General features: G+C 34.3%; 3 protein-coding genes across 3 annotated transcripts; 1 reads left to right on the top strand and 2 right to left on the bottom strand.

The window, feature by feature from the left end:
• Window positions 1–2,773: 2,773 nt before the first annotated feature.
• LOC107359083 (cytochrome P450 2J4-like) lies at window positions 2,774–4,678 on the top strand. The gene has a single exon (XM_015925530.3). The coding sequence runs from the start codon at window positions 3,091–3,093 to the stop codon at window positions 4,600–4,602; it is 1,512 nt and encodes a 503-aa protein (XP_015781016.2). The 5' UTR covers window positions 2,774–3,090; the 3' UTR covers window positions 4,603–4,678.
• A 289-nt stretch (window positions 4,679–4,967) lies between these two features.
• Window positions 4,968–11,269, bottom strand: garz (Sec7 domain-containing protein garz). Its single transcript, XM_015925528.3, has 4 exons — window positions 9,611–11,269; window positions 7,203–9,514; window positions 6,966–7,122; window positions 4,968–6,865 (listed from the first exon to the last, which is right to left on the bottom strand). The coding sequence occupies exons 1-4, from the start codon at window positions 10,997–10,999 to the stop codon at window positions 5,087–5,089; spliced, it is 5,637 nt and encodes a 1,878-aa protein (XP_015781014.2). The 5' UTR covers window positions 11,000–11,269; the 3' UTR covers window positions 4,968–5,086.
• A 676-nt stretch (window positions 11,270–11,945) lies between these two features.
• mRpL55 (mitochondrial ribosomal protein L55) lies at window positions 11,946–12,671 on the bottom strand. Its single transcript, XM_015925775.3, has 2 exons — window positions 12,559–12,671; window positions 11,946–12,483 (listed from the first exon to the last, which is right to left on the bottom strand). Exons 1-2 carry the CDS (start codon window positions 12,564–12,566, stop codon window positions 12,114–12,116), a joined length of 378 nt encoding a protein of 125 aa, XP_015781261.1. The 5' UTR covers window positions 12,567–12,671; the 3' UTR covers window positions 11,946–12,113.
• Between the last annotated feature and the right edge of the window lie 3 nt (window positions 12,672–12,674).

The following is a 12,674-nucleotide window of genomic DNA, read 5'->3' as shown; positions in this document are numbered from 1 at the left end:
GGATTGTTTTTCCTTACACCATGAAAATAATTTTTTCAAGAATCGGAGTTCTGGGTGGTTGATGATCTTATGAACGATTTGTTTGAAAATGTGACGAAAAAAAGTCACTCTAAGGTGATGGACAATTTATGGACAATTTCAATGTGGAAAGTCTCTTTAAAAGCGGTGTTGTTTGATTTGCTTTATTTGGTAGCTCTGTTGGATTGAGAGGTGGACAATATGTTCGACAATACGGTGAAAAGACGGTAAAAAAGTGGTGGAAAAAAGCCGGTCTCTATTTGCTCAGATGACAAAGTTTTGCATAAAATCCTGGTCAAACAATCAGCAATCAACCTGATGAAAAAAAGTTTTTGTTCCTCTCCCAATGTTATCCGATACGGATTCTACATTTTCACCAGCCTCTATTTTTATCAATTTCTCAGAGATCTGAATTCTGAGGTTAGGTTTCCTATTTGTTGTCGTTGCAGTTGTCTAGTTTCTCTGAAAACTAATTATTACCGAGATGGCGACACCTGAAAATTAACTTAACTCTGGCCCTGTTTTGTTAACTCAACCCTAACCACTACTGTAGTTCAATTAATTTACCATTACTTGATTTTCTTGATCTTTAAGCCATGTTCGACTGGTCAGGAAAAAGTGAATTTGTATCATACATTTATATTCTCAGATGGGTTTTCCTACTGTTATTCTATGTCTATTTAATTCAATTCAATTATGAGTCTATCTAATCAATTTAAATTTTATGCAAAAATTAATTCCTTAGCATTAAGCGTTAATGTTTTGCAATTTGAACACGAGTTTGCTTACAATGTTCTCTCTCTTTTATTGACATTTAGTGTTCTTCAAACATGAAACAAACACAAACAAATTCGAGTCCCTCTCAAGGTTTGATCATACGATTCTCAACTTCCGACAAAGGTGTGCAAGTATCAATTGTTTTTTCCGTCTTCACATCATAATTAGCTTACGTTTCGCAATAATTACGCATTACCTATTTATGCAGCTAAAGGTTTAGTGCATGAATTGCAAACCATTTTCCAAGAAAATAACTGTCGATCCAATGTGACCTTTGACAAAATATTATCAGGAGAGGTTAGTTCATTCACCAAGCTTTATTTTAATCGTGAAATCTCCTACCACTGACATGAATTGATCAATATCATTATCAAGATTTAGCATTATACAATTATCAATAACTTCATTCATAATACAAAAGTGGATTCAAGCTTCTGTTCAGAATAATTGAAACAATCATCCATTGAATCAAGTGAGTTGATTATTTCAGAGATTAAACACGAGAAATTTTAGCACAAGTTTTATCAATTTATTCAATTGTGATTTTGATTATTCATTTTATGAATTGAACATTTGCGATTTTCTTTTTGGGTTCGCTCGCTCGTGAATCAAATGTGATGAAAATCTAACATTTCATAATCTATTACTACTAAACTTTCAATTGACTTTCTTTGACCATCGAGATTCAACTGCCCTCGATAATCTACATTCAAAACTCAACTATTGTTTCCAATTCTGGCATGAAACACAATTCATCACACAATTTACAATCAATAATTCGTGTTTTAATTTTAATAGTATTTCTATCTAAATATGGAAAAGCCAATTTCTCAATCCAAGTTAAGCCAAGTCAGGCTGTGATCACTGCGATGGTTCATCGGTCAAAAGATGCAAATGATTATCGTTGGAGTCCTTGGAAGTTTCATGGTCCAACAAACAAATTGAATTCAACCGTAGAGATGCACAATACTTTCATGAAGTATTGATTGATAATATTGGTATTGGTCGACCGAGTATTGATATATTGAAAGTATTGAAATATCAAAAATATTGTTTAAGTATTGGAAGTATTATTGCCGAGCTAATATTAGGTACTCAGAATATGAATGTAAAGTTCAAATAATACATTCAGATAGTGAATCTAAGAACTTTGATGCGTTAAATTCAATCAAAAGATTTAACTCAACCTTTCTTCATTGAAATCTTTTCAATTGAAGAAAAAATTCTGGGTTTCTAATTGTTCGATACTTGAGAAAGTAGAGATTTTTCAGGACAAAGGGTTTAAATCAAGTCAAAAACTTGATTTAATTTGAACTTTCAACTAAAAAAAGTATCGAATTCGTATCGATACCGTTTTTCAAAGTATCGATACGTATTGCTCAGTGAAATATCAATACTATTACTCGTATCGATAGTATTAGTGCAACACTATTCAACCGAATACACAAAGTACCTCACAAAATTACTTTGCGTTGCCCATGTCCACGTTTTGTACATATTACACTTTTTCCTTTCACCACCAACACTTTTTGACTATTGATGCAGCTAAAAGTGGTTAAAATGACATTTTACAGAGTTTTAATTATTTCCAATCATTTTTTCAGGTCCGAAAACCTAATAAATGTAATAAAAATAGGGTAAAATTTCAAGAACTTGCATGTTTTCGTGAAAATTGGTCTTTCGACCTCAATTTACTCGTGATCCGAAAGTTTCCGAAACGGGAGAAGTTAACCCTATGCATAATTTTTTGTGCTCTATCGAATGTATATGGTCTCGACCCGAAATTATTGAGACACCTGAGACGTGCCCTCGTTAGTAATATACAATATAATGTATTTAAAGCTTGATAGTGATCTTCTATGTTATTTGTAAATAATCATTTCACCGAAAGTGTTTCTTCAAATTGCTATCAAACTGAAGATTTGTAATAATTCCTTACTGCACTTTAAAGATCATACATACACAGGTAATATGTAATACATCTTCTCTTGAGTCGAGCTTTATTTTTGTATCAATTTTCTTAATAAAAACAATTCTCTTCATCTCTAGACAGATCAAAAATCTCATGGAAAATTATAAAGAATAGGCACTCTCATGATGATTACATAATCGTAAGGGTGCAGCAAAAATAGTAGATTCAATGTCAAATCTATTTGAGCTTGAGTGGATATCTGACGAAACATTTTATACAAACTCTACAAACAAATTGTCTATTTTCATTATTCCAACAAGTATTGATCATAGTTTTGATAATTATTGGTGTTACTGTAGATCATCGTCAATGTTGAGGTTATAATGCCTGCGCTAGTTTTGTTGGGTTATAGACTTGAACTCAACTCAAGCTCAATCAATTTATTGTTAACTTGTGTTGCTCTTTTCCTGGTTACTTGTTTCATTAATTTGATTCAAAGACTTCGTAAACTTCCACCCGGTCCATGGGGCCTTCCAATTGTGGGATATTTACCATTTATAAAGCAGGATGCTCACCTTCAATTTTATGAATTTACCAAGCGATATGGACCAATATGCAGCTTTGCTTGTGGACAATTTGACGTCATTTTAATCAATGAATGGAAGTCAATCAAAAAAGCATTAGCAAGTGATGATTTACTCGCTCGTCCTGATCAGGTTTTCCTGCCAGAAGTGATTGATGCTCCATCATTTTTTGAAATGTCAGGTGAACCATGGAAAGCTCACCGTAGACTTGCTCTTAAAACGCTTCGCGATGTTGGCCTGGGTAAAACAAAAATGGAAAATCAAATCAAAGATGAAATAAAAACATTAATTACAGAAATAAAGCGACACAATGGTAAACCATCCAACATCTTCCAGTTGCTTTCAATGAGTGTTTCAAATAACATTTCAATCCTCTTATTTGGCCACAGATTTGACTATAGTGATTCAAAAACAATTGAAATGTCCAAGGCTTTGGAAGAGCTTAATCATTTCGGTCATTTCTTCAATGCAGCCACTTTCCTTCCTTGGTTGGCAAAAATTTTGGTGCGCCTTGATTATCAAAAGCTTGAGAAAATGCGCCAATTGTTTACAGCTATTGAAGGCCATGTTCTTAGTGAGGTTGAATCACATCAACAAAACAAAGAAACTTCCCAAATAAAGGACTACATCGATGGTTTCCTCGAAGAGATGGACAGTGGAACCAGACAGGATAAATCAACCTTTAATATCACAACTTTACGTAGAAATGCAAGCATTTTTTATACAGCAGGATCAGATACAATATCATTGACTCTCCATTGGATTTTCTTGTACTTGGTAACTTACCCAAAATATCAGTATGAAATTAGAAATGAAATAAGAGAAACAATTGGATTGGACCAACCGCCCGATTTTGTGGATCGTTTAAGGATGCCTCTTACGATGGCCTTTATTTATGAAGTCCTAAGGTTCTCATCGATTGTTCCTGTTTCTCCTTTCAGAAGAGCAACAAAAGATATTGAAATTGACGGAAATTTGATACCGAAAGATAGTCTGGTTGTATTCAATTTATGGTATACTCACCATGATCCTAAGCTTTGGGATAATCCAAATATCTTTTTTCCCGAACGATTTCTGAGTGAAGATGGGACTAAAGCTGTCAAACCCTCATATTTGATACCATTTAGTGGGGGCAAAAGAGTTTGTCCAGGCGAAAGTTTCGCCATTCTTCAATTATTCCTTTATCTTGTCTCAGTTGTTCAAAAGTTTCAGGTAACTGTTGAACTTGGTGAAACTATTTCACTTGAATCATATTATGTGTTTACAAGGAGACCAAAGAATCAAGTAAATTTTATTTTCCAAGAAATTTGATTTTTTTACTCAAAAAACTGTTGGTGACTTTCAAGGCTTTACAGAAAAATAAATAGTGAATTATTCAAAAATTGGATTCAAAAATCTGAATAAATAAAAGGATCTCATTTTTTGAAAACTCCGATATATCAATTTTACGGATTGCCCTAGCATCAACCATTGATGAGTTGTGACTGAAAACCTTCGTAAACGATAAAAAACTTATTTACTCTTTGGTTGTGGTGTCTACAGTGGTTGCGGTGGTTGTTAATGTCGTGGAGGCTGTGGATAGGTGAGATGGCATAATTTCTTAGAGAGAAAATAAAAAGTGAATTATCAGACGACCGAGATGAAAATCTGAATAAATAGAACTGCGATACATCAAATTGAATACAATAGTTTCACTTTTATTAATTTTATATATTAATTTTATATTAATAATAAAGACATCATCAAATGAAATGTCGAAACAGCACTCTTTATACAATTTATATTTATTTTTATATTACTCTATGGATGAGGCAGGTGGAACTGATGGAGTAGACTGAGGAAGTTGAGAGAGTTGTGTTAGTTGAGGAAGTCCAGGAATCTGAGCGAGCTGAGTAAGTTGTGGATGTGGAGGCTGCTGGGGTTGCGTTGATATTGTAAAATGCTGTGGAAACTGTGGTAGCTGTGACTGAGATGATTGTGGTGATTGCGGTGGTTGTGATGTTTGTAGTGGTTGCTGTGCTTGCAATGGTTGTTGAGGTTGTGGAGGCTGTGGAGGCTGTGGAGGAGGCTGAGGTGGCATAATTTCCTCTTTCAAATTTGGAAGGAAACAGTGAATTCGATCCCATGTAATGGATGACAAAGCTGAATTAAAACAGTTTGCTGTGTCCATAACAAGAAGCATATTTTTCAGTGATTCCGGAATGGCTTCTTTAACCAAATCAGTTTGCATCTCCGCTTTCATGTATTTATCCATAAAGTCAAGTATTGTAAGCCAAAGAGCTGTAAAGGTGGGTAAGTCGAGAAGCGGTTGAAGATGTTGGAGGAAAACTTTGCAAAGTAAATTGGTTGCTCGCATTCGAGTTTCATCCATCCCAACCGGATCACGAGTATTGAGGGGTTCCAATAACTTGGCCAACAATGGGAATAACACTTTGTTGAAACAACTTTCCCACTGATGAGCATTCAATATTCTCATATCGTGATTAAGAAGAGCTCTTTGGAGAAAAGTAAGAGCACAAGTACGCACAGGACGGCGAGAATCACAGCACAAAAGAGCTATTCCTTGAAGTAATGGACACCAAACAGATGACCAGAGATACTCATTGGCACAATGATCACTGGTTAAACCAGCATTTAGATGAAGATAGTGCATTAAATCAAGTAATTTAAGTGAACATGATTCAGTTAAAGAGACTAATTTTTGTTTCGCCACTTCATCTCCTTCAGCGATTTCACTTAAATTACTAAATTCTTCTTCTGAATCACTGTAAGCTCCACTAGACCCTGTAGCAGTGTTTCTCCTTGACGAATAAGATTGATTAGAAGATCTGGAAGATTGGACAGTTCGTAGTCCACTGTTATTGTAAGAAGTGCTTCTTCTTAAATTAGAATGATGGTGGTAATGATGATAACCATGCTTATAGATAGTGTTTATTTTAACAGAAGCTTCGACAAACTTTCTTAGTGTATCTATTGCCATTTGTGTAACTGAACTGCTAAACTCGTCAATCTCTTGACCATTAGTTGTGATTAAATTTTTGGGTAAAATCTCGCGAATGATGAGAGTCAATATTTCAGTACACTTTTCGTAAGCAGATAAATCTGTAATAGAGTAAACACTTCCTTTACCAGTTCCAATAGAGTCACCAGTCATAAGTTTATATGGATTACCACTTCCACTTCCTCCATCTGAATTTATTGATTCAAGGCTACCTGATCTCAAAGTATTCTGTGAATTAATTTCAGAGTCTGAAGTATATCCTCGACCCTGTAAGGAACCAGACGAGGAAGATTCCTTGAGATTACGTGGATTCTCTTCATTATCACTAAGAAAATTAATGGATTCAACTGAGCCTTTGGTCATTCCAGTGGATCCACTGACTTTAAATGTTCCTGGAGGTCGATATCCTATTCCAACATATAGTAGAGCATCAAAAATAAGCCGCCAAGTTTCAATTTTGACTAGTGATGAATGGACATGGGTTATGAAGGAATGCAAAGCGGTTGCTGTATAGTGTTTCTGGAATACTCTAGGTTCAAAGGTCGTTAACATGAGTTGAATCAATTGATAGATCTGTAATAAAAAGAAAAATCAAAGAGTTAAGAAACAGAGAAGACAATGATTTAATATTGTTTTTTAAAATATGATAATATAATCTTCAACTTATACTTACTTGTTCACTGAAGGCATCCGGTCTAGGACTGAATCTTATGGCTAATCTGAAGATTGCAGAAACATATCTTTCAGCGAACAATTCACTTTGATTACAAGTTTTGGAAACTGTTTGTAGATAACTTTGGAGATGAGACCAAAAAACAGAAGCCCGATCCCTGAAGATGTGAAAAACAAGGGTTATTCAAGAGTGTTATAATATTAATGAAATAAATTGATTCAATAAATAATACATTACCTATTTGAAAGTATAATTTGTAGAATCATTTCAAGTCGAAAAGCTTCTACATCATCACCAGCTTCATCTTCTAATTCTATGTCAACATTAATCAAAGCTTTGATTAGTTCAACCAATGAATCAGTGTGAAGAAATTTGGACTCTTCAATGATACTTAATGGTTTACAATAGCTTTGGATTACTTCAGTTGATTGAGAATTAAAGTCACAGTCGGAAGAGTCTCTGACGTTTGATGCGTATCCACTTGAATAACCATCCGACGAAATCGATGCTTCCTCTTGATTACCAGCAAAATAGGAATAAAAGGATGACAAGAAATTGGATGAACCTTCGTTTGCACTTTTGTTGACTGGTTTTGGCTTTTCTTTACGCTTCATTTTGATATGCCGTCCACCTAGAGCAAAATCTTCAAACTCCAATGATTCCTCAAGGAATTTGGCAATGAACCAGTTCAAAATCATTTTAACGATCTCAGTCCAAGCCAGGCGAATCTCATTGACATATTCTCTAGCAATTTTGAAAAGACATTGTGCAGCGAGTTGACTTTTACGAGTTAACAATGGACTTGTAGGACCTCCAGCAGAGTTGATAGTAAATTTACAAAGACTAGAGATTAGATTGTCAAGATGACCATATTTAGCACAGAGAAGAGCACACACAGTAAACCCTTGATTCAATATTTTACGGGTTAATGCTGTATTTTGATTTACATTAATTTTATCGAAGACAAAAGTCATTGCAGACAAGGCAGGACCCCAAAGTATTTTGAAAACTGGACCATTCATTAAAGATAACTGTAGACATCGATCTTCTTCGTTAGAGTTATCTCCCATTGAAATTGGAGATATTGATTCGGTAGCAAACCAATAAGTTCCGGAATCAGTCTCACTGCGACGCAATAAACATTTCCAGAGGTACTTTTCCCTCACGATTCCATGTTGTTCGGCTGGCATGACAATCTCGTTGTTTTTAATTGTTATATAAATTTCTCGAAGTAAATTAGGGTCAAAATCCTGTCCACCATTAACTTGTCTCAACATGTTAATAAACTCATCACAAGTCATTGGTTCTTTTTGTTTCTTGGCATTTGCATTGTGATGCTCAACATTCAACATTATGACAGCGTAAGCCAAACTAAAGGCTGCATCTTCACTTGCAAAAGGTCTATCATTAGATTCAAACCAATGATGAGCAAATTGCTCTAAAACAAGAGTTATCAATGGAGATTCACCAGGAAGTCTAAACGATTCTAGGTAAAGACGTAAAGCTTCATCAATCCGTAATCCTTTAAACATGAAACTCTGCACAAATGATTCAAGAACAGCAAGATTCTTTTTGTTCGCCAAATATTCACCAATTTGCTTCTTATCAAGACGAGAATTATCTCTAATAAAGTTAACGATTTCATTTTCATCAGAAACAAGTTTATGTTCTTGTAGGAAATTTATTCCTTTTGATGGTTTGGCATTAAACTGCTCTGAAGCCATCCAAAGTAATTTTTTCTTGTGTTTCAATTTTTCAATCTCAGAAACGCTTTTAGGTAAATACAAAACTTTTGGTTTTCTTCTTGTAATCACTGGTATAACCTCTGGGTCCTCATTTTTGACTGAAATCGATCCCTTAACAGGTGAATCACATTCGTCTCGAACCACTACTATTTCGGTTAAAGTAGATTCTTCAAGATTAGATTCTGCACTCAAAGAATCAACAGCTGTATGTTGAGGTGAGTTCGGATTGTTATCATCGCTATCAGTAGGCTCCAGCTCTTTTGATTCACTTGGTCCTTCATTTGTGTTTAAATCCGATGGCTGGGGAATGGCTTGAATAAATTGTAAAACTTCAACATCAGTAAATTTAAGAACCATATCGTTTGGCTTTAGCTCGACCCTTTGTAGACTTTTAAGGCATTCCAGAAGAGTTTTAAGAGAAATCGTTTGGATGGTAGAAAAAGTATTCGGTAATGGCTGGGAAGGATTATTTCCTATTACTGGGTGTGTTAAAGCTACATCAAAACATTTTTTTGACAATAGATTAAGAATGTCTTCCAACAAATTGGATGCATATGGATCACAGTCATAATTGATGAATATTTCGTGACAAAGATGAGGTATATGTTGAAAAAATGAATACAAACGTTCCAAGGCTATTCTTCGAAACTCTGTAGGTGCATTGCCAGTCCCAATGATGTCCATCAAACGTATAATTAATGCTTCTAACTGATATTTTAAGTGTATACGAAGTGAACTAAATATTATGAATGATAACCATAAAGAGGAGACGAATGGTGTAAGATGTTTATCGTGTTGCAAAAGCTAAAAAGAAATCAGAAAGAAAAATAAATTAATATAAATTAGCAGAATTGCATCAAAATTTTTTGACAGCTAAGGTTAAATTATTAGATATCTTACCAGTAAAAGATTCCAGCATAATTCATTTTTAACTATGGCTAAGAGACATTGTTTATTCCCTATTTCATCAACTGCAGTTTCAAAGGCAACAGTTAACAATTTGAGACCAAGATTGACATTTGCATCGGTATTGTTGCTTTCTGGAAGAGGATTTATCAAAGAGGTGAGATAAGTCAAAAGCTCATGAATGCAGACAAGATCATAACTTTTTCGACCCAATTTACGCGCTAATGTATCTAGTGGTCTAGGAATAGCAGCATCTTCAGAAAATTTGATGCCATGTCTATTAACAAACTCTGTGGGTTGACCAGATAAAGTGTTAGTAGTTTGTAAGTTTGTAGATTGATTTACTTCTGCTGTGGTTATGGCAGTTGTAGCTGCTGTTGTGGATAACGTGGATTGTGAAGAAATAGGTGATGGTGCTAATGAAACTGATGATGTTGTCGTGATTGATGACGATGATTGTGTTTGTTGTTGCGGTTGAGGTACTACTGATGCTGTGCTGGTTGTACTTTTGATTTGACTTTCACTAGACTTTACTTTACGATTGGAGCCAAGAGTAGGAAATTTAACTGGACCAGAAATTTTAACAACAGTCCCATAGCCAGGCGAAATATCATCGAATTCATGAATGCGACTAAAAAGTACTTCAACCATGTCTTCTAAAGCTTGCCTCGAGGTTTCTCGCAATATTTCACTCAATCGGAACTCAGAAGCAATACGGAAACAGGATTGCATTATCTCACACACAGTATCGTTTGAAATGGACTTGAAACCACGAATAATTATCTCCCGAAGAGCGGTAAGTATTCTCATTAAAACAATTTCATCATTAGCACTATCAGTGGCCACAAAACGAGCTTTGATAATGGAATCACCAACATATTGAGCTGATCCCATTTCCTCCGTTGCATCAATTAAACCTTTACGCAGAAATTTTATCAATGATCGAAGTGCCAAGTCAGTAATGGGTCCACTTATGTCTGGATCTTTGATAACTTCGCAAAATGGGACTAAATAAGAGATATCAGCTAATGGATTTAGATTGCGAACTAATTTCTCCATTAATTTTTTGAGACCGCAATATGCATCTCTAATAGATTTGGTCAGCTGTTGGTTAGATCCAGATGGTATAGACCCTCCATTTCCTAGATCATCAATAAAGGTATCCTCTTCTTCATCTGTTTCGCTAGCAATTGAAGTAATCACGGGTTTGGATGTTTTGCTACTCCAAAGACGTCGTCCTCCATGATAATTATTACTGAATATTGAATAAGCATTCCGCATATGAGTTTCAAGCATATCAATTTCACCCATCACAATGATTCTAGCTCGTGATTCATCGATAGGATGATGTTGACCAGTTGATGGTGAATGTATATTCTTCATTTTTGAAGAAATTGATTCAGTGCAATCAATAAATAAACTCAAAATATAATGGATGAAAACAAGATGAAAAAATTTGTTGACTGTTGACTGCTGTATACACTTTCCGCCGGATGACACGAGAAAAAGCTTAAGGTGAACACGAATATGAAATTAATAATAAAATTGGTTCGATAATAGGATAAATAAGTTGGTTAATTGCTAATATTAACTCCATTTTGACTCCATTAACACATTGAGGCTCTGTTTGACACATCACAACAGGTAGTACAATTGTGCGGTATGAATAGCTACAAATGTTATTTTGAGAGCATCTCTTCCAAACATTGTTATGAATGAAAGTAACCTATTTGTTACTATACATACTCACTTTTTTATTATAAAATGAAATTACAATTTATGTATTTATTTATTTGGTTTGAAGTAATCAAGGTTCAATTCAAGACTAAATAAATATTTGATATACCTTTAACAAGCAAAGGTGCTCTATAAAAGTACAATTCTTACATCTTAAATTTGGCACTTAAAGCTAAAGTTGAAATCGTCCGTCTAATGTTTCAGGCGCAAATTTTGAAAACATTAATTTCCAATTGATAAAAACTTGTTGATTAACCTTAATTTTTATTGCTTATTACTTAGAGCGTAGTTTATGGTTGAATTTAATCACGAAAATCAAAAATTAACACTAAAATCGCTTATTATTTAATTTTTTTGACTAAATTCAAAGGTTATTTCATTTGATTCAGATGAAAATCGAATGGACAATTTTAGGTAAACTGTATCTCATTTTTTTCAATTCCGGTCTGTTTATTCGTAATATCAAAACAACTCCCGAACGAATACTGTAAGAAATCTGTAGGCTTTTCAGATTAATTGCAATTGATTTTCTCGATTCATATGCAAAGGTTAGTAAACATAGAAAAATTATCCTGTGAACTGATATTGCAACTAACATGTTAAATATTTTAATACATCATAATTTGCATTGATTCTAAATAACGAAATATAATAGTTTAATGGTTGACAACTAGCTATAAATAACTTAACAAAAATTGGTTCAAATGACGGTTTGCTAAAGAGTTTCCTATGGATGGTTAGTACTTGTACACCTTGTTATCTATTTTTTCTTCAAGTGTTTCAAATAAATCTTTCTATCGATTTTAACATCAAAATCATCCTTTGAGCGGTTAAACGTTTCTTTGGGTTTCCTCCTGGATAACCAAACTTTCTTTTCCTCTTCTGTCTTAAGCTCTTCAAAAATAACTGGAAATTTAATAACATATCTTGGTTCGGGATATCTACATTTAATGACAGAACCATCCAAATCGACCAAATTGGTTTCATAAAAGCGACAAAACTCTTTGCGTTTCACCCTTGAGATGATAGCCCGATTCCCATTCAAGTACCTAAAGATGTTCAAACTGCCGGCAGTCATGGTGCTACATTCATTAGACAATAGTCCTTTGATGCTTGGAGCAACTTTAAACCTATACAAAAGAAAACAAAAGTTAATATCAAGAAAGCATGATTGATTTTATGAACATATACATTTGAAAAATTACCTGAACATTATGAACGAACTGGCGTGGATTTTACAAAATCGAAACTTAGTTTGTCATTCAATTAATACCAGAATCTGTTACACCAAATCTAATGTGTTGTACACAAACCAACTGAA

Source organism: Tetranychus urticae, chromosome 1, assembly GCF_039701765.1.
Source record: "Tetranychus urticae isolate SD_2017Ah chromosome 1, NJAU_TeUrti_SD_1.0, whole genome shotgun sequence".
NCBI classification, from domain to species: Eukaryota; Metazoa; Arthropoda; class Arachnida; order Trombidiformes; family Tetranychidae; genus Tetranychus; species Tetranychus urticae.
The sequence above is the reverse complement of the archived record's forward strand: the minus strand, read 5'-3'. Positions and strand labels throughout refer to the sequence as shown.